Below are 25,280 nucleotides of genomic sequence, written 5' to 3'. Positions count from 1 at the left end.
TGTTGTAAATTTCCCATTTTTTGTTTGCTATGCATACGAGGAAGACTTTTCTATAACCAAACACTAGAGAGTGAGACTTTTCTACTAAAAATCAGTTATTAAATCTAATCTATTTTTATGTATGTTAACTCCCTTGACTTGGTATTTTTAATGATAGATTCTGATCGTAAATCTCTACACGACAATCGTTCGAGTGTAATGGTTAGTGTTTTAATTCTCTCGTCTTATCAAATCAAATGTCAATACATAAGCAATATGAATCTGTTTTTGGGATTGTGCATCATGTTAGCACAAATATCAGAATGATTTCTTTGGGTTAGAGGGATTGGAATTGAAAAATCTCAAAATCAAATAAACTCATGAAAACAAAACTATTTTAAGCTTTTTAAACGAGAACAGTGAGATTGTGATTCTATCAAAATTTAGAGTGAACTTAAGAACACTCTTAAATTACATGAATTATAACTTACATTAAATAATATAAAATAAATTATATTACATAAAATCTCATAAATGATAATTTTTTAAATATATTACATAATATAAAATTAAATATTTTACATAAATTTCAAAATATAAAATTAATTACATAAATTCTAATTTTTCAAGAACTAAATTTACACTCAAATAAAAAAAATTATTTTCAGAATTACAAAAATTAAAATCATCATCTGTTCTTAATTTTCCATTTTCACAACCAAATTATCATCATCACCACATAAAAAAATAACAAAAGAAAATAAAAAAGCTAAAACAGAAAAAAAAATATATAAATATATAAATGTATGTGTAGTGGACGACCCGGTGGGGGCAAATGGCGGTAGCGAGGCCGACAGGTGGGGGAAAAGGCTGGGGGGTGGCCGTCCGAGCGGTGGTGTGGTGGGTGTAGGTGGTTGCTCACGATAGAGAGATGGGCGACAATAATGAGGGGCAACTATGGTGTTGTGTGAGCGGCGATAAGGGGCCAGCGGTGGCCATTAGAGTGGCAATGTGGTGGATGCAAGCAGTTGCCCACAACGAAAGGAGAGGCAACGGCATGTGGGGGCGAGGCAGTGCGAGCAATTGCTAGGGATGCGATGGGGGTTTGAGTGACGGTGGGGGGAGGGGGGGGCGATGGCGGTTTGTGGCCGATGGTGGGGGCAATCGATTGGGGGCAAGGCGGCGTGACCGGAAGAGGGAGGGGCAACGACAGACCGTGCTCAACTGGGTGGGGGGTGACGATAGTGCTCCTCGTGGTGGCGGGGCAACGACGAACGTTGCAACCCACCGGGATGGGTTTGAGAGAGAGAGATGGTGGTTTTGAGAGACAGGGGGGGCGGGGGAGAGAGAGAGTGGGTTTGAGGGAAAGAGTGGGTTTGAAAATGGATGGACAAAGATGAAAAAATAATTTAAAAATAAATTAAAAAAATCAATAAATCTTCTTTTGACAAGTAACTTAATCCAAAAAAGAAATACTATTGGTACACCTTTGTATACATTTTAGACTATACAAAAGTGTACCAATGATAAAAAAATTCCTCATGAGGCACGTAAAGCACATGAAGACGGGGAGTATTTTGGTCATAATATTCCTTTGTGTAACCCAATATGTACAAAAATAACATACATCTAACATGATTCTAATCCAAAATCTAAATGCATCTTCCCAAAGTAAAATTATTTTGAACCTGAAATTTATGGACTGAATTGATAGCATGAAGGGTGAAACATCAATCAATTGTCTAGAGCACCCAATTTGAGCATGAAGATGAAGGGGTGAAACATCAATTTTTTGACTTTTGTTTTCATATATACAAATATCAAAACTATCATCATCATCATCATCACAAACTTAATTTACTACTGCAATAATAATAGGGGAATTAGGATGGATTCATCTCCTGTAAGGCTTCAAGTGGTAAGCCTGGAATTCGGCACCAAATGTTATGGACTCTTGCTCCAGCTTCTTCTTCAACCTTCTCCAGGTTCTCAGCTTATCAGCCTGTATTAACCCCCGGTACAGCGTCTCAAATGTTGTCTTTTGGGGAAGCAAGCCCCTCTCTATCATTTCCACAAACAAGTGGCAGGCTTTTCTCCACCGCTGCTTCTCGCAATAGGCATGAATCAGCACTGTGTAGGAATCCAGATCTGGCCCAGCCCCACTACCCTTCATATCATCCCATATCTCTTCCACAACCTCCATTTGGTTCAACTTCGCAAACATTCCCGCTAAAATATTGTACGTCTTGATACTGATGCTGACGCTAGGCGGCTGCTTCAACTTCAACTTCCGGTACAATGTCACAGCACTCTCCGCATCCTTCCTTCCCCTGTATTCCTTGAAGAAACAGTTGAAAGTTGCAGCCGACGGAGTCACCCCATTACGTTCCATCTCGCTCACCAATTCTATGGCATCTTCTAGTCGCCCGCATGAACTAAGGCATTTCACAACCGAAGTATACGTCGCCACCGTTGGGCATATACCCATGCTTTTCATGTCCTTCAACTTTTCCAGACACAACTCGGGTTTATGTGCCCGGCTGTAGACGTGAAGCACGACAGAGTAACTGGTGACGTCGGGCTGAATCCCCCTCTCGCGCATTTCGTCGAGCAGTTTCTCTGCAGCTCGAACGGTCCTCTCGAATCGATCCTCCGGGTGCAAACTCGACCTCCTGCAGATCCCATTCAGCAAGACGTTGTAAGCAATTACATTGGGCTCAATCCCGCGATCCACCATCTCCCTGAAGAACCTCTCCCCCATTTGTGGCCTGTTTATCTTGCACCAACCGTAAATCAAGACGGTGTACAATTTGACGTCGGGCTCGAATCTAGACCTGCTTTTGTTGAATAACTCCGTGGCTGCCTTCACGTAACCGTACTTGCAAAGGGTATCGAGAAGGAAGCAAAAATCGTAACGGTCAGCTTGCCTGTCGACGAAACACTCCATATCTTCGAACGCGCGGACGGCTTGGCGAGTCAAGCCGGAAGAGACCAACCTGCGGATCAAGATTGCGAAAGTGGCAGATGTGGGTTTGACGTGAGGATTATAATTATGTTGTGAATGGGACATTTCGAGGATGAGCTGCCAGGCGACGTCGAATTGGCGGACTTTGGCGAGAATGTCGATGAGGAGGTGGAAGGCGGGGGCGTCATGGCGGTAGGAGGGTTGGGATTTGGCCCAAGAGAAGAAGGAAAGGGCGATCTTGGAACAGTTGGAGAGACGGAGGAGGGTTTGGTGGACGAGGCGGGTGGAGAGGGAGATGCCGTAGAGCTGGAGAGAGGATTCCATGGCGTGGTAGGGGTTGTGGTGTTGGAGGAGGATTCTGGAGACGAGGTCGGCGTCGTGTGAGGGCTGGAGGGACGGAAGAGGGCTGAAACCGCAGGATGATGATGATGATGGCGATGATGGAGGAATCATAATATCATTATCGTTGCCGTCGTAATCAGAAGAAGAGAAGGGCCGGCGGGTCAGGTGAAAGGGCAGGGAAGTCATGACAAGGAGGTTCCTGATGGCGGAACGACTGTAACTTTGGTGGAGGAAGAAGCTCTTCTTCTTCTGCAACGACAACATTATTCACTACTGCCGCCACCACAAACAAACAGCAGCTTTGCTACAAGTAAAGTCTTCAGTTTCACTCACTCTTCGTACAGTTGCCTCTCCATCGGCCTCTCGTCCAAACCTAACTGTAAAAGCCGCTCCCACAAAGATTGTATTGCTACACCCAGTCATCCACCCACTGAGGAGGGTTTAGGAACGAAAGAACCCAGATCCAATTGGGTCTGATTTTCTAGACTCGAACCAGATCTGGTTAGGTTTAAACAAATCATCTGGGTTTAGGGATGGTTTGAGAGAGACGGAAGGGGTAAGGGGTAAACTAGTCTTTTTACTTGATTTTTTTTTTTTTTTAAATAACTAGAGAATAGAATAGGGTCGGTGAAATATTATCAAATTTAGGAATGATGTATGAAACTTACCATTTTTGTCTGTGTTGTTGAAGTATGCAAATGCCACAGGTCCTTTGGTCCTTAGCCTCAAACTTAGTTGGAGGGTATATATAGGATTTTAACCTATAAGAAGGACATTTTGAGCATTTTATCTTAAAAAATTAGTGACATTAACATATTCAATAGTCACTAATATGATTGTTTAATGAAAGAAGAAAATTGGTATTTTCATTTTATTTATTGGGTAGATGGACATAAATGTCTATATTAAGACACATGAGAAGATTTAATCAAACAATTTTATACCTACCATGAAATGTTAGTTATCACCCAATTCATTTAGAGGAGATAAAATTGATTTAATTTTAGAATACTAATTATATTGAGCATAATTATTGAAATGGGAGTAATAGTTTATGTGGATTATCAAATCTCGTGAATTTTGTATTATATTGTATTTCTATATTACATTTGCGAAGGAGCAAAAGGTGCGCATAACAGCAAAGACAAGACCGAAAGTAACAATAACAAGAAGCCCAGCTCAGTGTTGCCACGGCCGATGGCTTCAAGGAGGGGGGAGAGAGAGAGACGAGAGAGAGAGCCCAATCCCAATCCCAATCCTCCAACGTACTTGCCTATGAAACTTCGTCATCTTCGATATACCAAAGTGGCTGTAGTTCCTTCTCCATCGGCAAGGCATATCCATTTCCTCCTCTCCTCTCCTCTCCTCTTCTTATTCTGCTTCTCACTGAATCTGTCATGCATCATTCTTTCCCTGCTTCGTCTCTCAGAAAATTTGGCCTTCGCTCTTCATTTCTTCTCCTCCTTCGTCTTCTTCTTCTTGATGCCTGCCTATTTTAATATTGCTTGGATTCTCTTGATTGAGTGTCGGTTGAACTAGGGATCCATAAAAGGTTCTGAACTTAAAGTTCGTTTCTTCTTTATGCCAGTCTATTTTTCTGTTGAGGTTTTGATTGGCCAAGAGTTGCATACAGAATTCCAACTTCTCTGGGTTTTCTCGATTGAACCAGAGATGCATGAAAAACTTCAATTTTAGATCTTCTTTGATGCAGCCCAAAACTTTTCTATGCTTTCTCGAATCAGTTTTAGTTGAAGATGCATGAAAGATTCTATATTTTAGATTTCTTCTTCTTGCCGGCAGCCTAACTTTTCTTTGGGTTTTGTTGATTAACAAACTTCTTCTTGATGCTTGCCTAATTTTCTAGTTGCTTTTACATCCTTATGGTAGAATTTCTTAGTCTAGTCATGTCTCTTGTGTAAAAACTTAAACGGGAATACAGGTAACGTATAACTGAACTGAATGAAGCTCAATATATATGCCACTGACTGTATACTGATAATTTGATAGATTAGCATGTTTAGACCCTCTGTAAATTGCATTTATTTGTCAAATTTCCCTTGGTTTTTGTAGATAGTTTCTCTTCACTATTCTATCAGATTAGTCTCACTTTAACATACCTTGCCGATGGCTTTCAGAAATATAGGATAAGCTATAACGCAGTCACAGTGGACATCTTTTGGCAGGCGACCATGGGGGAGGTCGATACAAAACCCATCGAGTCAGTGCAGGCTGCGTTATCTCTGTTTGGCGAGAAAAGTGAGCAGAGGAAGAAGAAGCGGTCTTCCAGCGGCAGTGATGTAAGTTGAAATCCAAAGTATTTGGAGGTTAGATTTTGTGAATCATCAGAGATTCAATTTGGGCTTTGCGCAGCTTCCTCTTCCGATAATTCAATTCTAGATCTAGTCTACTTCGTGGTTGTTGTGTGTGAGTGCATATGTGCTGTGTATACGAGCTAAGTGTGTGAGAGTGTTGTGGTCTCACATTGCTTGGTGAAGAGGAAGGAAGTGGGTATAAATAGTCAAGTTATGAACTTGGGTTTGGGCCCTAAAAGGGCACTCAAATTTGGTGAGCGGACAAATCCATATCCACACACCGTTACCTTATCGTCCAATCAATCAAAAAGAGTAAAATAATATACTTTTGTTAAAGATTTATTTGAATTTTTTTTATTTTTTTTAAAAAAAAGTCCGAACATTATTCCGAAATTTCTGCGCGTCTAGATGCTATTACAATCCCAGCAACCTTTTCGATTTTCCTCCACGTGTTTCTCTCCGGCATGTCGCACGAACTTTTGCAAATTTCGTGGCCAATTTTCCTGACTTGTCTGGCAGGTTGCTTGCCTCTATGTTGAGTCGAGTCAGGTTCAGTTATATATAACCTAACACCATTCAACTGCAAGGGGGTTAGCCGTAATTGAACTTCTGAGAGTCTCTCTCTCTTCTACTTCTTTCATTCGTCCTATTGTTCACCAGAGAACAAATTCCACTTTGAGTTTTGCCAGCTCCAACAATTCTTAGCTGTTGTTCTGCTGGTGAGATCGTTTTATCCTGCTAAGACTATCGTTGTAGTATGTTAGTTGTCGGTGCAGGACGATTCTATCTTCAGGACAACGCGTTTGCACGACTCGATGTGTAATATTTTTTTTGTTTGTGCTGATCGTGTCGTCTTGATAGGCCATTAGTTGCATCTTTCTTATACCGGTTTTATATATAATATTGTTGTTTACCCCAACAATGGTAACTACTAACTGTAACTAACTCTGTTGTTGAACTCAAAAATGAATGTATATTGGGCAAATCTAATTCGAAGCAAAATCTGCTTAGTTTCTGGAATATGGGATTTTGCAACTGACAAGTTGTTCATCATCTAAAGAATTTTGGATACTTTTCTGTATATGTATAGGATCAGATGGAGACGATTGTTAATGTTACCTCTTCTCCTGTAGGATTCTGACGAGAGAGAGAATGATCTCCAAGGGTTGCTCAAGGGCTTGGCCAACCACAAGGTCCAATTAGAAGCAAAGGACTCGGCCTACAAGCAAGCCCTTCTAAAGCTTGACCAGCATCAGAAAACATCCGATGAACTCGCTGTCATGCTCAAGAATTACGAGTTTGAGAAAGACATATACATGAGTGAATGCAAACAAGGTAGAATGAAGATACACAACCTTGAATCAAACATGAAGCAGATCTCTGATCAGCTATCCGAGAGCGTAAAGATGCGGGAGCAGCTCTCTGTTTTCGGAGCAGAGTTGAAGGCTACGCGGGCAGAGCTACTCAGAATGGAGTCGGAGCTCGCTGCTGCCAGAGATGAAAAGCTTGGGGCCCTAAGCAAAGCAGAAATTGTGGAAACTGAACTACGAACCGAAAAGGGAAGGACTGGAGAGCTTCTGAAGCAGGTACTGGACCTGGAGGAGGCTATTGTGCATTTGAAGCTGGCTGCTGCCGAAGAAGAGAAAGAGATGTCGGCTCGTCTATCAGAGAAAGAGGTTGAATTAGGGCTAGCAATGAGAAAAGCAGCGGAAGCAATGGAGCAAGTTGAGAGTATGAGAAACGAATTAGAAGCTCTGCAGGATTTGGACAATCAGCTCGCGGCCAAGTCTGGAACCATGGAGGAGCAGCACAGGGATGGCATTTATACGGAATTAAACCGGCTGAAATTGGAGCTTGCCGCGCAGGAGAGGAAGAACTCGGATCAAATAGGAAGAACAACAGAAGAGGCGAACGACCTGCAGAACTCTGAGACGGAGAGGCTGATGAGCGAAATGGAGAAGATGGCAATCCAGATGGAGGAGATGAGAGCGAGGGAGACGGAGGCACAGGTGGAGATAGCAATGCTGAAATCGGAGCTCCACAAAGGGAGGTCGAAAGTTGCAGCGGCAGAGGCAGCTGAAGCGAGAGCGTTGAGCGAGAAGTTGGCCCGTAATCTGGCAGTTCAGCAGCTGGCGCTAGAAGCAGAAGAGGCCAAGAGAGAGGTTGGTAGGTTAAGAGCAAAAGCTGCTGCAGGAAGGGCGGCCCAACAAGAACTCGCTGAATCAGCAGAGTATGTGAAGATTGGGAAGGAGGAATACGAGGCGTTGATTAAGAAGGCGGCATCAGAAGCACAAGGCGGCGGGGTGGTGGTGCCAGTGCCACAGAACAAGAACCTAGTATACGGAATGGAAACCAACCTGAGGAAGGAGTTGGAAATGGCGATGGTGAAGATTGGGGAGTTGAGGAGCAGAGCAGAGCAGGCGGCGAGCAGGGCGGAGGCGGCGGAGAAGGCGAAAGCGGCGTTGGAGGAGCAGAAGAGGAGTCGACAGGAGAGGAGGGAGAGGCGAAAGGCGGCATGGGCTGCCCTCAAGGAGGAGACGGGCGACTATCCATTAATGGAAGAAGAAAGTAGCATTAATGGTGGTAGGATTGGGCATCATCATCAGGACTCTCCCAAGACGGATCAACCATTGTTTCAGGTTCTCAACATGAAATTCTAGCACAAAAACAGCATGAATGTTTCATCCTTTGATTGTTTGTTTATTGGCTACTTCTCAATCACAATAGAAAATTAATGCATTTGCTATGGGTTGCAGTGCCACCACCCACGTCTAAAGTAATCAGAGAAACTTTATCCCTCCCTCGCACAAACAAATGCACAAGAAATTGTGTTTAGTGTTTACAATTTCCATTCAATTAAAAGATTTTAGCCACCAGTCCACCCGCCGGTCAACACTAGACTCCCCCTAAGCCAGCCAATCATTCTCTTGATGATGATGGTGGCTAGTGATAAACCACCAAAGGCAAATATACCGTAAATCCAAAATTTCGTACAAGGGTAATGATTATGTTTGTGAGATTACCACCAATGTATTTAGGATGACCTTAATTGATAAGTCCTTTGCTAATTCCCTTGGTTTATTGACCTAGAGATCATGAGCTACCCCTAATAATTCCTTCTTCAGGTCCATTGGTTAGGTTAGGGGTGGATCTTGGAGTGAATTAGGGAGAGGATTGACTCTCAGATTCATAGACCGTTTTAACCCCTTCTCCCCAAATAGACTAAATTTCCAAGGCAAATCTGGGGAAGGGCTGAGACTAGCATAGGTTGTAGCCCATGTCTGCCCCTTCCTAAATTCACCCATAGGTTAGGTAGGATCTTGACCTAATTTAAGTAATTGAAGATGCCTCAATTCTTCAAATTCCTTTGAATTAGATGGTTGATGTCAGGGAATGAATCAAACGAGAAAGAAAATTTGGAACAAAATCATATATACAAAAGATTGAATTTACATAGTTTGGTAAAAAATGATTACGTATATAATTGCACTAGATATTTTTTTATCGATTTTGTGTGAATATCATTGTTGACGTTCGAATTTGGTCGACCGCGATTCATTTTGCCCATTATGAGAAATGAATGCGAAAAAGGGAAAGAGAAAACGCATTAGGGAGATTTGAATGATTCGGTCAGCGCTTTAGCGACTAACACTTACAAGCACTTCGACGCCAAAGTAAGTAAGGGAATACGCTGTGTATTAGCAAGTCAGAGAGTGAGAGCATACTTTAGCTCTAAAGAAAGCCAGCTAAATATAGGAGAAGGAGATGTCCTATCCACATGTCTTGTGCTTTTGTAGGTGATGGGACTATATACTGACGCCAGTGAGGTTTCTCAGGTGGCAGCATGGTGTTGACTGGTCCCTCATTAATGTGGATGGGATCTGAGACGGGTGCACGAATACCCAGTAGAAGTTGTAATAATATTGATGCAGGATGGTATGAGGCCAGGATGAGACCGTCATGGGCCAAGAGATGGGCCGAGAGAGAGGCCAGATCGGGGCCCAGACAACCCAGCTAGAATAATGCCTAGCCCATCATTATTCTGTTGTCTCCTTGCTCATGCGAGTTGATTAGTCGATTTGCGAGCTGATAGCGTCGCTGGGAGTTCGAACTGAATGATCTCGCTATCTGCAAATTGAGAGTGTCGTTGAGAGCTCGCATGGTTCACAATTCGAGCTCGAAGTTAGGTGTTGTGCAACCTAGAAATAACAACCTTAAGCTTGGGCCGTTGGGCCTCAGGTGATTGGGCCGGCCTGTAGAGTCGAGTCCAGCCCGCTTCATACGAGTAGAAAATACATATAACAATCATAAATTGAATTAGGTTTCACAGTTACAATAATTAGAATGTCCTTTTAAGAGGTGACCCTCTAAGTGGCAGGTTATTAGTGCAATATCTTAAACTCTTTTAAAAATCTTGGATATCAAAAAAAATAAATTTTAAATTAATTAGAATTATACCCAAAAAAGGTCTAAGGCGTAATTCGACAAATTAATAGGCCTATGGAGGAATCCAAGAGAAACAAAATGTGAATCCATGATAAAATGGGCCTCAGTGTAACTTATGTGAAAAATTGTAAAATATGTCAATTTTACTTAAGTTAAGGAGGTAATTTTGATCACAAAATTTGACTAAATCGGGGCAAATTGGGTTGATCCCAATACTAGGTTTCATAGACCACATAAAGGCAAACTTGTGGATCCAATTTTATTGAAAATCACCAAATGGATTAAAAGAAAATATAACCCAAAATTAGTTGAAACACGGATCAAGTTGGTCGAGTAGTCTATTTTGAATCTATATGAGACCAGATTGGGTCCAGTTGAGATAAATTGAAAAATAAGTGTTAAAATATACATAACCAAGAACACGGTAGTGCCTTCAGATCCAAATATCAATAATAGGATAAAACATAATCAAGATCGAAATAATAACTCGAGACATGATAGCAATTCAAGAAGGTGACTTTGGACTCACATTCCAGACAAATAAGTTCTAATTGGATTAAACCGTTTTACAAGTCTTATAGACAGTGTGAGGAAGAGCAAAACAATACCTTCAATGCCCATTTTCGATCACTAATGAAAAAGATACATGAAATCAAAATATCAAAGAAATAACTAAAATGAAATCAAAGATTGACACAAACCACTCATGGGAATCTTCCAAAAATTCGATGAGATTCCAAATTAAAATCGGAGATTGATTGAGAATCAATTGAGGACTAGGATAAAGCCAAAAAAAGTGGAAAAAAATTGACTAGATATCGGCCTAAATCAATGCAAATCACATGGCTTGGAATGGAAGAACTCTGACTGGAAAAAAGGGATATGTTTGGGCCCTTTTCTAAGCATTATAGAGAGAGCAAACGAGCAAGAGGGTGAGAAACTAAGGGATAGATTTAAGTGAGTTTTTCCGGCTAGAGAGGTAGAATTCGACGAAGCAATGGCGAGGTGACAACGACACATAACAGTCCCAACTTTTCCAAGCGACAAGAGAGAGGCGTTTGCTTAAGGTGTGCAACTAACTAGCTATTTAAAGCAATCCAAAATAAAATATATAATGACTAGCAATTGTCCGTGCAAAAATTATGTTTGGAAGTGAATACTCTTACATAATATTTGTTAATTAAAATAAAAAATAAAAAATATTAGATATGGAAAATGTTTCGAATGTCTGTTCCTTTTAACGTATTTGTTAAACTTATTTGGTGACTCGTGAAAAAGAAGTCACATGATATTTTTTATTTTATTTGTTAATCCGTTAACTATTAATATTAATCTAATTTTATTTTAATTTTCTTTTCTCGTTAACAGTAATAACAGATTAATCTTCCTTCATTTCGAGTTAAATGTTAACTGTTAATCTGCTATTTTATTTTAATCTGCTATGGAAAGGAAGATTAAAACAACAGATTAAAATTGTTAGATTTTGTTATATTATTATAATAGAGTATAATATTTATTCTTGAAAAAACTTTTAGTTTACTAGTTGGGTTGCAAATAGTTGTGTAGTTAATTTTAATCATAAATTTGATTTTGATGTTATCGAACAATTTTGAATGAATTTGATAATAGAAATATTTTGGTAAAAAAAAAATTCTTATTTTGATATTTATTATATATATATAACAAATATATAAAAAAAAAATTACAGTTACTAATGAATTTTAACAAATTTAATTAATAATTTAATAGAAATCTTAGAATATTTCTCGTCTTTATTTTGATCATTTCATATCTTGATCCAAAAAATATTATGACATTATCTTGATATTTTTTTATCTTACTAATTTTAACAAAAATTAATATTTATCTCCTTACAGTGGAATTGTAAACACAGACACTGAGATTGAACTATATTAAATATTTTGTGTTTCAATTTCTCTTAATTTTCTTTGATGCCAAATTAGCATGATCGATCTTCAATATATTTATTTATATATCATTAATTAATATATTTCTAACACGTGGGGTTAGAACAATTAATAATAATATATATTACAGGAAGGGAAGAATAAGGTAGGTAGAGAGATGAAATGATAGTATTAGTAAATGACGTTGACGTTGACGTTGACCGTTGTATTTGGGGGGGGGGGGGGGGGGGGGGGGGTCTTGTGTTTGAAAAGCGAGCGAGCGATGGATGTTTGTTGGATTCTTTCCTTCTTCCTTGCTGCTATTGCAGGTGAGATGCAGTTTTGGTCATGCAAGCAAACAAACAGAGAGGAGCAAATTCATCCACTCCTCCTCCGTGCAAGTTCATTTCAATTTTCATTGCTTGCTAGCTAAGGGTCCAAATTTAAATTTAAATTTAAATTCAAATTCAAATTCAAATTCAAATTAAATTGTAGTCTCCGCCCGCCCGCCCGCGGTCCAAAAACCCCATTTGCCATTACCCTTCCGCCAAGCCAAGTCAGTCATTAATGGGGGCAACGTGCAATTTTGAAACTCACACTGAATCTGGATGGAAGCATTATTTTTTTTTGAGTCATATTAGATGTACAACTTTTTTTATACATCTTAATCTATATAAAAGAAAATTATGACCAAAATATTTTTCGCCTTAAACACGTCTCTATGCACTCATAAGAAATTTTTTTTATTATTAATACATCTTTATATAATTCAAAATATATAAAAAAAATATACCAATAACATTTTCCAATCCTTTTTTCTTTCCACCAAGCCATGCTTCAATGCTCAAAACAAAATGACATCACGGAAACCTTATTCTTCAGCCATGCCATCATTATCTTTTTCCTACCTGTCCCATCTAGGCTAGATTCCGGTCCGTTTCATTGGTATTATTTTTTATAAAATTTATTATATTAATAATTTTTCTATATTTATATATTTAATTACTTAATATGTTTCATAAAAAAAAATTATAGTACAACACATTAAAATATATTTTATCTCATTTTTTATCAAAAATTACAACTAGAGAAGAGATGATAATTAATTTTTATGAAATTCAAAAATATTTTTCTTATCCCTCTTTTTCTAATCAAATACACCTTTCATGTTTCTTTTCTTATATTTTTACTTCTCTTTTTCATGTGATTATTTAAATTTTTTATTATTTTAATTTCATATTTAGATTGAATTTTTGAGTTAATTTAACTTCTATTCTTTAATTTTTCTTTCATGGAGCAATTCAAACTTTTCGTTATTTCAATTACACCACAAAACATGTATTTTTGAGTCAATTTATTCATTATTTTTCATATGTAAAAGAAATAATAAAGTATACATTATACTCTATTTACATCAAAATACACAGGTTAAACTGATTCAAAAATACAGATTTAGGGGTATAATTGAAACACTTAAAAATTTAAGTTATCATACCAAAAAATAAAATAAAATATAGGAATTAAATTGATTCAAAAATATAAATTCAATAATGTAATTGAAATAACAAAAAGTTCGAATAACTACAAAAATATATATATATAAAAATAGATGGAGTAAAAATATAAGTTTAGCTGCCATTTTGTTTTAAAAAGTTCCAAAAATTATTAAGATTTAGTAACTTTTTTCTTTCTTGAAAAATTCAACTGTTTAATTACAAAATTATAAATAGTTTTTTTTTTTTTTGCATGAAAAATTTAATTCAATTTTTAGGCTTTTATCAACATTTGAAAAGGTTTAAGCCTACTCCAAAGTAACTTTCTATGCTCTTTATTATATTATAAATAATTTATTTTTTATTTTAATTTTATCTCGTTAATTGTGATTACCTCAACTACATTCTATATTCTTTTCTCCATTTTATTTATTTATTAATAAATTTTAATTGTATTTATTTTACTTTACCTATAATCTTCACACATACATAAAATCAAAAATCAAATACACAAATCAATATACAAATACACAATATCACTTATCTAATACAAAAATAAATAAATAAAATTCCAAAATCACAAACCCACCTTTGTGCTCGATTTGCTCTTTGCTGAAGAAGATGTCGTCGTCATTTTGCTCGTTATCGCTGCCCACTTTTGATGTCCGCAACTTGTCTTCTTTGAATCTGCTCATCACCACATCTGTAACTCTAAATCCAACCAAGTTTGTCTTTTGTCGCATTTGGTCGGGCCTCTTTTATAACATCCCGCTCGAGCGATAGGAAAGATTGGAATAACTTATCCTGATAGGTCTACGCGAACTTCCCAAGGGAGTCACTTATCCCTAGATTACCCCAAGTCAAGTACGCTTAACTTGGGAGGAGTTCTTTGTCAACATTCAGCCCAAAAGGTATCCAGCTAGTGTTGTTTCATTTCTTACACTATCCTTGATATATACTAATCTCTCTAGGCTCTCAAGATATTACATTCTCCCCCCCTTAAGCACATGACGTCCTCGTCATGCGACCTTACAACTGGTCCCAGCTCTCTCCCGTCCAGTGTTCCCGATCCAGTACCCCCAGCCTTGGGCTAGTACACGGCCCCTAGTCTAGTACCCCCAGCCTTTGGCTAGTACACGGTCCCAACACACGGCTCGGGTCGGCTCTGATATCACCTGTAACATCCCATTCGAGCGATAGGAAGGACCGGAACAACTTATCCTGATGGGCCTACGCGAACTTTTCAGGGGGTCACCCATTTCTGGATTACCCCAGGTCAAGCACGCTTAACTTGGGAGTTCTTTGCCAATATTCAGCCCAAAAGGTATCCAGCTAGTGTTGTTTCTTTTTTTACACTATTCTCGATATATACTAATTTTTCTAGACTCTCGGGGTATTACATCTTTACACATTGAAATAGTTGTGGAGGAGAGATAGTAAGGGTGGTTTGGCTGAAACTACTCGCCAGATCTATCAAGGGGATTGGATTTCACCAAAATTTTGGTAAGCCAATTTGGAGATGGCGAGCATGTTCGAGGTGGGTTTTTGAATTTGGCTCACTAGATTTTGACTTGGTGAGAGATTTGACTTCGTCTTCTTTAAAGTTAGCCCAAGAGCATGTCTAATCAATACACCAAATTGGTGTATGGTGTCATTGAATACGCCATATTGGTGTTGGATATAAATTTCAATCATCAAATTTGGTGTTAGTGAATACTTCATCAATACCAAATTTGTCTTTTTGTTTTATTTCCAATTTTACCCCTCTTGATATAACTCTAATACAAATTATTCCCTTTATATCCTTTATTACTTTTAGTATATTTGTATATTTTGATTAATAATTAGAAATATAAATTAAATTATTATAAATAATATATACTCTTGGAAATATTTTATTGAGATCTATAAAATGAGTATAATATTGAATATATTTTAAATTTTTTAATATATATTATAAATATCATGTTAATATAAAATGAAATAACTTTGTTTATATATATTAAAAACTATTATTTCAATAATTTGGCTTGATAGAAATATAATATTCTTAATGCAAAAAACTCAATAATATAATAAAAAGCAGTAACATTCCCATTGACTTAAATTAAAAATACATGATGAAAATAGAAAAAATGTTAAAAATAACAACAACAACAACAACATGGTTTAAAAATAAAATACTTGATATACTTAATTCTAAATTATCATTTAAAAATTCTGAAGGTCATCTCCATTTTCTTCAAGCTTTAATAAATTTTAACATTTAATATGTATTAGACCAATTAGGGGATGACATGTCAATGAACTCCAAAAACCCATTGAGTTACTCTAGGAATGTCCCTCCTCTTCATTCATCTCATCGCTGGATGGTAAGAGAGAGAGAGAGAGAGAGAGTGTGTGGATAGGCAATGGGAAAAAATAGCGTTTGAATTAATCTCACTAGGAGCGACATCTTTCTATTTGTACAGATGAAGTGATTAGGAGTTAGTCAGACAAATAATGTTATCACTAAAATTATAAATAAAATCGAAATTATTATATTGTTCACCTCGAATAATATAAAATCTATCTGATATAGATAAAATCAGAAGATAAATTTAAACCGTGCATTGAATTTACCAGATGATGACAGTAAAACAAAACCCTAAATAACGTTAAAGGTGCGTTTAATTGCAAGTATAGAATTTGTATGGAAATAAAATATTTTCTGGATAATGAATTACTTAAAATTAAATTTTAGAAAAAATATTAATTGAAGGTGTTTGATTGGTTTAATTTTTTACCTAGAAATTGTTATACTCTTTTAACTTTTGATATTTGATTGCCATTATTTTTTATGAAAATAATCACATATACACATATGCAGATAATCAATAATCAAATACATAAATTAATAATCAACTATATAAAATAATTAAATATACGCATATTCAAAAAATAAATTAAATATACATACACAAAATAATATAATAATTAGACAGTGGGTCTTTAGTTTCTCAGCAAGTTCAGCCACAGTCGTCGTCGTCGCCCAACTATTGTTGTCGTCACTACAGGTCGCCACTGTCTACTGCGCCATAGAATTGCCACCCTTGCATCATGACCTTCTGTCTTTCTCTTATAACACATCTGTTCGTCATCTCTGGTCACCGCCCACACCTTCATCATTGCCAAAGCCTCAGCCAATGGTTGTCGCCTACGTCTTCTCCAGTCATTGCCCATGCCTTTGTCATCGCCTATGTTCTGCAAGTCACCGTTGCTTATTGCTCACCGATGATCACTACAATCACAGGATTTGACTGATCCTTCTCTTCTCCAGTTGATTCTTCTTTTCTTTTCTCTATTGATGGGCAGTGGTGGAAAAAGAAGGCCAACTATGTGGTGGGTGGATTTTTCAATTTTCATAAAAAATTGCATCTATCTTTCATGAAAAAACTATTTCCAACAAAAGAAAAAAAAATAGTATCACGTGACTAAGAAAATATTTTTTAAAAAAATTTGATCATTCAAACACCTCAAAAGTTAAAATTTAAATAAAAAATAATAATCAATCAAACACGACACTAAGACGAGGGAAGTGCCCGTCATGTGGAGACTATTTCCAAGCTGTAGCTAATGAATGAATGAGGCGACGATGGATGAGCCGTATGGTCTCCTCCTCCTGTTCATCCCTCAATTTCATTCTCTCACTGGGCCCGCCCCCAATTGACTTGTTACTCTTATTACTAATACAATAATAATTATCATTTAATTAATATAATTGCTGATGGTGGATGCGTGTCTAATTTGGTCTTCTTGAACAAATCTCTATATATTAATTAATTAATTAATTATTATTCAAAACTTGAGGAGCAGCCAACCTAATACATACAGTCTAACAATAATAATAATTATAATAATAATAATAATACAATGAATTTAATCCTCATCATACTCCTGCCTGCCTGCCAAATAACATTAATTAATTAATTAATTAATTTGACCACCACCCACACCCAACCCCAATCCCAATCCCAATCCCAATCCAGAAGAAGAAGTAAATATAATATGAAACTCCCGAAAACAAACTCCCTCCGTCACGCGCACACGCCCGCGCGCACGTGGGGTCCTCCATACATAGCAGCTCGGTCTTGTCTCACCATTCCTTCCATCCATATTCCCCGAACCCAGCCCCAATGCGTGTGCCCAAACTGGCACGTGTGCCATGTGAAAATTCAAAAGTCTCCCTCAGTCAGTCCTGCATATATTTATTTATTTATATATATATATATGTGGAATTTAATAAATATTTTTTGAGTTTGAAATTAATGTCAATAAATAAAAAGCTCTTTATTGAATTACGGGACATCTTTGAATTTTGTCTCCACCCAACCACACGTTGCCCCGTACACATTGCTTTCTCCTACTTTTATATTAAAATCTATTATTTATTTATATTAATATATATATGTTCTAAGTTTTAATTTTATTCTTGGATGAAATTAATTACATTACATTAAATTAAATTACATTTAGGTTGTTTACATTATTAAATTAAATAAGTTTTGCCTTCATTAATCATTATATATTTGCTATTCTATCTCAATGCATAACAACATATGATTAAAGTGTAACATTAAGTATCAATGACAATAGTCTTTAGGAGGTAGATCAAGTAATTGGGCTAAAATAATGTGAGATTCATACCAGTAGATCGTGAATTTAATTTCTTATCATGCGCAGTGAAACAAAGTCTTCACATATAATTTACTTTCTCTGTCGAAATTGAGAACATAAGTGACGAAAGACTGCAAAATGACGATAATCTCAAATATCACTGGCAAATAACATTAAATATTTTCTTCAATTCAATATCATAAGAATCAAGTAATTAAATAGTTAAACAATCTTAATTATAAGATAATGATAGGGTCACTTATTTGTAACACGTCAAAGGGGGGGAAAAATGAATAAATTTCTTTTGGTGATGTTATCACAGGTTGAACAATTGCAATTTAATTAATTAAATAAATAAATCAAAGTTGGAGATGGTGATAGCCAGCGTTTAAGGCTTTTATCTGTCTAATTTTATGAAAGTAGACAATAGGGATTATAACCTTAAATTATGGCATGACATGACATGTCATGTCAGCTGCTGACAAGGATTTGGGTTTTTTTTATTTATTTATTTACTGTAGTTGGTCTACATTTAGTGGGTGGCCACTTGAGTTTGTTACGAGGTATTTACACTCCCAAGTCAAAAACTTTAATCTGGGTTTAAATTGTGGTTAAGTTGTAGTTAGTTAATGTGATTATTATAAGATAATGTGCCACAAAACAAAAACAAATTAAACTAATACCATTTGCACACATAAACAAGGGCTGGCTGGGATTTGACCCAAAAAAAGTAATGGAAAATGGAGATTTAGTCATTGGATTCTAGATGGGGGGGGAGGGGGGAGGCACAGTTTGATGTGAAGCAACGAATCCGCAGGCAAAAGCATAACCAACACAACACAACACACTACACGCCCAATTCCGGTCAACATGGGCGGCTCTTTCTGCAACTCCCCCAAACACCTCCTTAACTCCCTTCTTTTCTCTTTCTTCTTCTTTTTCTTCTTAATTTCCTAAACAAACATCTTCATATACAAACTCGGACTTCAACGATCTCATCAACCCATCAGATTAACTTAAAGCGGCCAAAATTTTCAACTTATATAATGAATATAACCAAAATTTGTAAAATAGTTTGGAATAGGGACATTTCTTCCCTGTTTGGTTTGGTTTGGTTGCTCTAACTTGAGCCGCGCTCTCAGGCACCCTTCATTTCTTGCACCCCTTCTGCAACAAGACAGAGAAGAAGATTACACTCGTTTCAATTTTATTTCTTCATCCCCATCCGAGTTGGCAAAGAAAGATCACCCGGTATTGTTAGGGGGCCGGGGAAGAAATTAAGCAGAAGAAGATTAGGCTGAATTACCAAGACGATGATGATGATCTTGTCAAGGCACAAACTTGATGCTCATGGACTCGCATTAATCTATTCATTGGTCGTGATTACAGGTACCGATCAAGTTCTTCCAGTACTGCTTCTGATTAATTTCTCTTTTCTTTATATATATATGGGGTCAGTGATTCTCAGTTGATTATTATCAGCTAGCCTGGTCGTCTTTGGGTTTGGTCTTGTTTGTTAGTTTTCTCATCGCGGAGGTTTTCATTTGGTTTGTGTCGTGTCATTTGATTTGAGTTTATGCTTCCTTTCTGGGTGCCTTAATTTGGAGATGTTGTACTGAAGCTATTTCCATATGGGGTCTCTGGTCATCACTAGATCTATATATATTGCCGTTAATTATGCTGCTGGTTTAGGACGGACGGAGGGCGGTTAATCATGCATACATGCATAATTTAATTAGCTGCTGCTGCTGATGCTGCTTGGGGTATGGGTGCACATGGAGATTGAAGCAAATTAATGGACTTCCCTTTATTTAAATTTGATCATGTGGGTTTTCAGATTAATTTTACTGTTGAGTTAATCTAGAGCTAGCTGCTAATTAATTAGTTCTTGGAGATTAGATTGGTGGCATATATATATATATATATAGGTGTTTGAGGCAAATGGGCTCCTGCTGGATTCTAACTGTGTTTGATTGCTGTGTGTGTATTGAGCTAATTAAGGGCCAGTTTTCCTTTTAATACGCCGATTCTCTTTCTCTCTCTCTCTCCTTCATGGTTAGCATCGAGCATTGAGCTTTCCGAGGATGATTTTCTTGCTTTGACTCGAATGTTAAATTCTCCATTCACCTGCAGTTGCAGGCACAATTGTTGCCGGAGATTCGCTGGGATCCGACAAAAAGGTGCTGCTGAGCTTGAAAACCCACCTGGAAGAACAAAACCCCATGAATAATCGAGGAAGATACTCCCTCTGGAACCAGCAGAAAAACTCGTCAGAGTCCCCCTGTAACTGGCCCGGAATTTCATGCTCCGGGGCCCGGGTCACCGCCGTAGACCTCCGCGACAACAACATCGCCGGCCGGATGTTCGGAAACTTCTCAGGCCTGACAGCCCTCAGCCGCCTGGACCTCTCCGGGAACACCATTGAGGGGCCTCTTCCAGCCGACTTAGGCCTATGCCACAGCCTCAAAGTGCTCAACTTGTCACATAACATCATGGATGGTGAGCTCAACTTGACCGGCCTCAGAAGCTTGGAGTTTCTTGACCTCTCCACCAACAGAATATTCGGCACAATCCAGTTGAATTCCCCAGAAATCTGCAGCAGCTTGGTTGTAGCCAATTTATCCACCAACAACTTCACGGGCACCAGTCCTGTCCATGGCTTCGATCAGTGTCCCAACTTACAGTCCCTTGACATAAGTGGCAACAAGTTCGCCGGCAGGATCTGGCCGGGTTTCACCAGGCTTCAAGAGTTCTCAGGCTCCGAAAATCTGTTCCATGGCGAGCTTCCGCCGGAAATCTTCTCCGCGGATAAGTACTGCCGCCTACGGGTCTTAGACCTGTCTGAAAATGCTTTTAACGGGACGGTTCCCGGGGAAATCTCAAACTGTAAAGAATTGTTAATGTTGAATCTGTGGGGGAACAATTTCACGGGCCAAATTCCCGAAGAAATCGGACGTCTTTCCAGCCTACAAGCCCTCTACTTAGGGAACAACAGCTTTTCAAGAAATATTCCAGAGTCTCTGCTTGGCTTGGGAAGCTTAGCCCTTCTGGACTTGAGCAGGAACAATTTTGGAGGTGAAGTACAAGCAATTTTCGGACGATTCACCCAGCTCAAGTTTCTTGTCTTGCACTCCAATTCATTCACTTATGGGTTAAATTCATCTGGGATTTTCAACTTGCAGAACATCTCTAGATTGGACCTCAGCCTCAACAACTTCTCCGGCCCACTTCCGGTCGAGATCTCTCAGATGAGGGGCTTGCAGGTCTTGCTTCTTGCCCACAATCAATTTTCCGGCTATATCCCATCCCAGTACGAAAATCTGTCAATGCTCCAAATCCTTGATCTCTCTTTCAACAGGCTAAACGGGTCAATTCCTGCTAGTTTGGGAAACTTGAGCTCGCTGTTGTGGTTGATGCTGGCCAACAATGCACTCGCCGGTGAAATCCCGCCGGAGTTGGGCAACTGTAAGAGCCTGTTATGGTTAAACCTCGCAAACAATCAACTTTCCGGGCGTTTTCCATCCGAGCTCACGAACATTGGCCTGGATCCAACGCCGACTTTCCGGGAAAATCAGCAGGATGATTGGGTATTTGTAGGGTCGAGCGAGTGCCTGGGAATTAAGAGGTGGATTCCGGCTGACTACCCTCCCTTCAATTTTGTCTACACGCTTCTCACGAGGAAGAACTGTAAAAGCATTTGGGACAGATTGCTTAAAGGCTATGGACTATTCCCACTCTGTATTAATGGCTCCAGAACATTTCGAATCTCCGGTTACGTTCAGCTCAGTGGTAATCAAATCTCCGGCGAGGTCCCCTCGGAGATTGGGAATATGAGAATCTTCAGCATGTTGAATTTGGGAGTCAATAAGTTCTATGGCGAGCTTCCCCACGAGATTGGTGCGATGCCACTTGTGGTGCTGAATGTTTCACGGAACAAGTTTTCTGGAGAGATTCCGTCGGAAATCGGGGACATCCAGTGCTTGCAGAACCTTGATTTGTCCTACAATAATTTCTCTGGAGATTTCCCGGCCAGCCTCCAAAATCTGAGTGAACTGAACAATTTCAATGTCTCCTACAACCCGCACATCACCGGGGAGATTCCAGAAACAGGGCAGTTGGCAACGTTCGAGAAAGAGGCTTTTCTTGGCGACCCACTGCTAAAGCTTCCGTCTTTCATAAATGGGTCTACAGATGCGAATCCAAGAGCCAACAATAGCGATTCAAGGCAGCCCACAAAAGTAGCTTCATTTCTGGTGTTATTCGCCCTGGCGATGGCCTTCCTAATATGTGGAATGATGTCCATCATAGTCTGCCATGTTGTGCAAGGTCCGGCGGACATGCCGGCGGGATACTTGCTGGAGGAGGCAAAGGGGGGCCGATGGGAGTACGGGTCGAGCTCCTCCTCCGGCATGTCCTCCTCGCCGTGGCTGTCGGACGCGGTTAAGGTCATCCGCTTGGACAAGAGGGCGTTTACGCACGGCGACATCTTGAAGGCGACGGGGAACTTTTCCGACGAGCGGATCATCGGCCGGGGAGGGTTCGGGACGGTGTACAGAGGCGTGTTGCCGGACGGGAGAGAAGTGGCGGTGAAGAAGCTCCAAAGAGAAGGCAGCGAGGGGGAGAAGGAGTTCCAGGCAGAGATGGAGGTTCTGAGCGGGAACGGCTTCGGGTGGCCGCATCCGAACCTGGTGACGCTCTACGGCTGGTGCCTGGACGGATCGGAGAAGCTACTGGTGTACGAGTACATGGGGGGAGGCAGCCTGGAGGATCTCGTGTCGGACCGAATCCGGCTGACGTGGAGGAGGCGATTGGACATAGCGGTGGACGTGGCGCGGGCGTTGGTATACCTGCACCACGAGTGCTTTCCGGCGGTGGTGCACCGAGATGTGAAGGCCAGCAACGTGCTGCTGGACAGGGAGGGCAAGGCCCGCGTCACGGACTTTGGGCTGGCGAGGGTTGTAGACGCCGGGGACAGCCACGTCAGCACCATGGTGGCGGGGACGGTGGGGTACGTGGCGCCCGAGTACGGGCAGACGTGGCAGGCGACGACGAAAGGGGACGTGTACAGCTTCGGGGTGGTGGCGATGGAGCTGGCGACGGGGAGGAGGGCGGTGAGCGGCGGCAGCGGCGGCGGCGGCGGCGGAGGAGGGGATCAGGAGGCGGAGTGTCTGGTGGAGTGGGCGAGGAGGGTGATGGGGAGAAGTAGCAGGCGGCGGATGGTGCCAGTGGCGGTGCTTAGAGTTGGGTCGTCGGGGGCGGGGGTTGGGGAGGGGGCGGAGGAGATGTGTGAGTTGCTGAGGGTTGGGATAAGTTGCACAGCTGAGCTGCCACAAGCCAGGCCTAACATGAAGGAGGTTCTCGCCATGTTGATCAAAATCAGCAGCACCATTTCACATTAATCAATCATTAATTGTTCATTAATTAATTATTGTAAATGTCATAGATAACACTCGAGGGCACGAGGAATATGGATCGCACAAGGACGATTATCTCAAAAATAAGAAGAAGAAGAACCACAAACACAGACATAAACAGAGACATGTAATTAAATCCAACACACAAGAACGCACGGGTCATAATGTCAAATGATCATCATCATCATCATCCCCATCATCATTTGTTGGTTAATACATAATGAAGGAATTAAGTTTTGATCACATGTATAATTTCTACTTGACCCAATTATTAGTGTGTAATAATTGTGACCCAAAATTTTGAATTCATCTGATATTGAAACTCTTAATTTGATCGTAATTAAAACTTAGGACCTCAAATTTGACTGTGATTGAAATTTATCTCTAATCGATCATTTTTTGATCAGAATATAATCTCTAGTATACATCTACAGATGAGTGTTAGGTCTATAAATAAATGTCCAATATACTAAAATTATTATACCAATATCATCTTAAAGATATTTTGTTCTTTTTACTTGTGCTTTTTCTCGATTTAGGCTTTTCACATTAAATTTTTGTGTTCGTTTATGTGTTTGATGATTCAATCATGGTTTGTTTTTTTATTCAAAATCCTAATAAACTAGTATTAGAATCGTTGGATTAAACCATTAGCTTTTGACAAATCTCAACTGTTGGATCTACAGTTTTTCATCATCTTCTTATGCTAGGGTTTGCCGTCGCTACCTTAGCTCCATCATCGACGATTGTTGTCGCCTTCCTCCGCAGACTCCGTTAACAGCATAACGACGACCATAAGATGCCTCTAACCATCGCGTATGACCGTTCATCTTTTCCTCCGCCCTATGCCATCATTGTCTCTGGTCATATTTCACCATCAGTGTTGATTTCCTGTGTCTTTCACTATCGACGACTTCGTCCAATGTCGACCCCCTTAGCTTCACCATCGTCGCCGTCATCAACTTGCTTCGTCTTCTCCAACCTTCGCCTTAGCCCTCACTATCGTTTATCAACGATAGTTTTCATGCCATCATCGACTTGCTTCATCTTCTATCCTCTTGCCTTCTCATGTCACTTACTGTCCACTCGTCGTTGTCTTCCCATTGTTGTTGCCATCAATCGCCTAGCCACTGCCATCAGTCTCCTACAGTCACCATAGTCGTCAACCCCAATTTTCTGCCATTAACAAAGCTCTTCAAGTTTTGCCTTTAGCTAGATCCACCTAAATCCAAACCTAAACCTGTCCAAGATCTGATCCGCTTCAGATCTATTTAGCTCAAATATGACCCATCAGACTAGATTTGACTCACCAAATCTGTTTAGCCTAGATTTGCTACCTAGATCTGCTATCCTAGTATGTTTTCTATTGGGCTTTTATTTATTGATTGTTTGACATTATATAGGGTTATTTGATCCTTGTAATGGCTACCTTAAATTATGATATTCTATTGTTGGAGCAGAATATTAGATTCTCATTATGATAAGTTAAAATACGTGCAATTTTGGCATGAATGGACTTAGATGATGCATTTTTGGGCTTTGATAAAATGAAAAAATCATGGAATATTGAAGAAAAACAACGTAAGGATCATAAAGTATAATCTTAGATACATCTGTATTTATCAAATCAATTTTGCAAGATGTTTTAAAAGAAAAAATTATTGATGTTCTATGGTTAAAACTAGAATAGTTGTGTATGATTAAAAACTTGACCAGTAAGTTACATCTAAAGCAAATGTTATATTCTTTTTGGATGACAAAATGTA

The 25,280-nt window shown here is 39.3% G+C and overlaps 3 protein-coding genes across 9 annotated transcripts; 2 read left to right on the top strand and 1 right to left on the bottom strand.

Moving 5' to 3' along the window:
- Window positions 1-1,748: 1,748 nt before the first annotated feature.
- LOC127791154 (pentatricopeptide repeat-containing protein At2g13420, mitochondrial-like) lies at window positions 1,749-4,184 on the bottom strand. The gene has a single exon (XM_052320964.1). It carries the CDS (start codon window positions 3,548-3,550, stop codon window positions 1,874-1,876), a length of 1,677 nt encoding a protein of 558 aa, XP_052176924.1. The 5' UTR covers window positions 3,551-4,184; the 3' UTR covers window positions 1,749-1,873.
- Window positions 4,185-4,434: 250 nt separating this feature from the next.
- Window positions 4,435-8,359, top strand: LOC127791155 (WEB family protein At1g12150-like). Of its 7 annotated transcripts, none has more exons than XM_052320972.1 (3): window positions 4,435-4,620; window positions 5,470-5,583; window positions 6,732-8,359. In XM_052320972.1, exons 2-3 carry the CDS (start codon window positions 5,476-5,478, stop codon window positions 8,256-8,258), a joined length of 1,635 nt encoding a protein of 544 aa, XP_052176932.1. In that variant the 5' UTR covers window positions 4,435-4,620; window positions 5,470-5,475; the 3' UTR covers window positions 8,259-8,359. The 7 variants fall into 7 exon arrangements, with proteins under 7 accessions (XP_052176932.1, XP_052176930.1, XP_052176931.1 ...); XM_052320970.1 differs by having other exon boundaries at window positions 5,422-5,583; XM_052320971.1 differs by having other exon boundaries at window positions 4,435-4,838.
- A 10,598-nt stretch (window positions 8,360-18,957) lies between these two features.
- Window positions 18,958-23,757, top strand: LOC127790867 (probable LRR receptor-like serine/threonine-protein kinase At1g74360). The gene is made up of 2 exons (XM_052320593.1): window positions 18,958-19,489; window positions 20,234-23,757. Exons 1-2 carry the CDS (start codon window positions 19,414-19,416, stop codon window positions 23,497-23,499), a joined length of 3,342 nt encoding a protein of 1,113 aa, XP_052176553.1. The 5' UTR covers window positions 18,958-19,413; the 3' UTR covers window positions 23,500-23,757.
- The last annotated feature ends 1,523 nt before the right edge of the window (window positions 23,758-25,280 follow it).

The sequence above is a fragment of the Diospyros lotus genome, chromosome 14, assembly GCF_014633365.1.
Source record: "Diospyros lotus cultivar Yz01 chromosome 14, ASM1463336v1, whole genome shotgun sequence".
Taxonomy (NCBI): domain Eukaryota; kingdom Viridiplantae; phylum Streptophyta; class Magnoliopsida; order Ericales; family Ebenaceae; genus Diospyros; species Diospyros lotus.
The sequence above is the reverse complement of the archived record's forward strand: the minus strand, read 5'-3'. Positions and strand labels throughout refer to the sequence as shown.

Coding starts and splice junctions, on each gene's coding strand:
- LOC127791155 (XM_052320972.1), top strand. CDS start 5,476: ATGGGGGAGGTCGATACAAAACCCATCGAGTCAGTGCAGGCTGCGTTA. Junction 5,584..6,731: donor GGTCTTCCAGCGGCAGTGAT/GTAAGTTGAAAT, acceptor CTTCTCCTGTAG/GATTCTGACGAGAGAGAGAA.
- LOC127790867 (XM_052320593.1), top strand. CDS start 19,414: ATGATGATGATCTTGTCAAGGCACAAACTTGATGCTCATGGACTCGCA. Junction 19,490..20,233: donor TTCATTGGTCGTGATTACAG/GTACCGATCAAG, acceptor ATTCACCTGCAG/TTGCAGGCACAATTGTTGCC.
- LOC127791154 (XM_052320964.1), bottom strand. CDS start 3,550: ATGTTGTCGTTGCAGAAGAAGAAGAGCTTCTTCCTCCACCAAAGTTAC.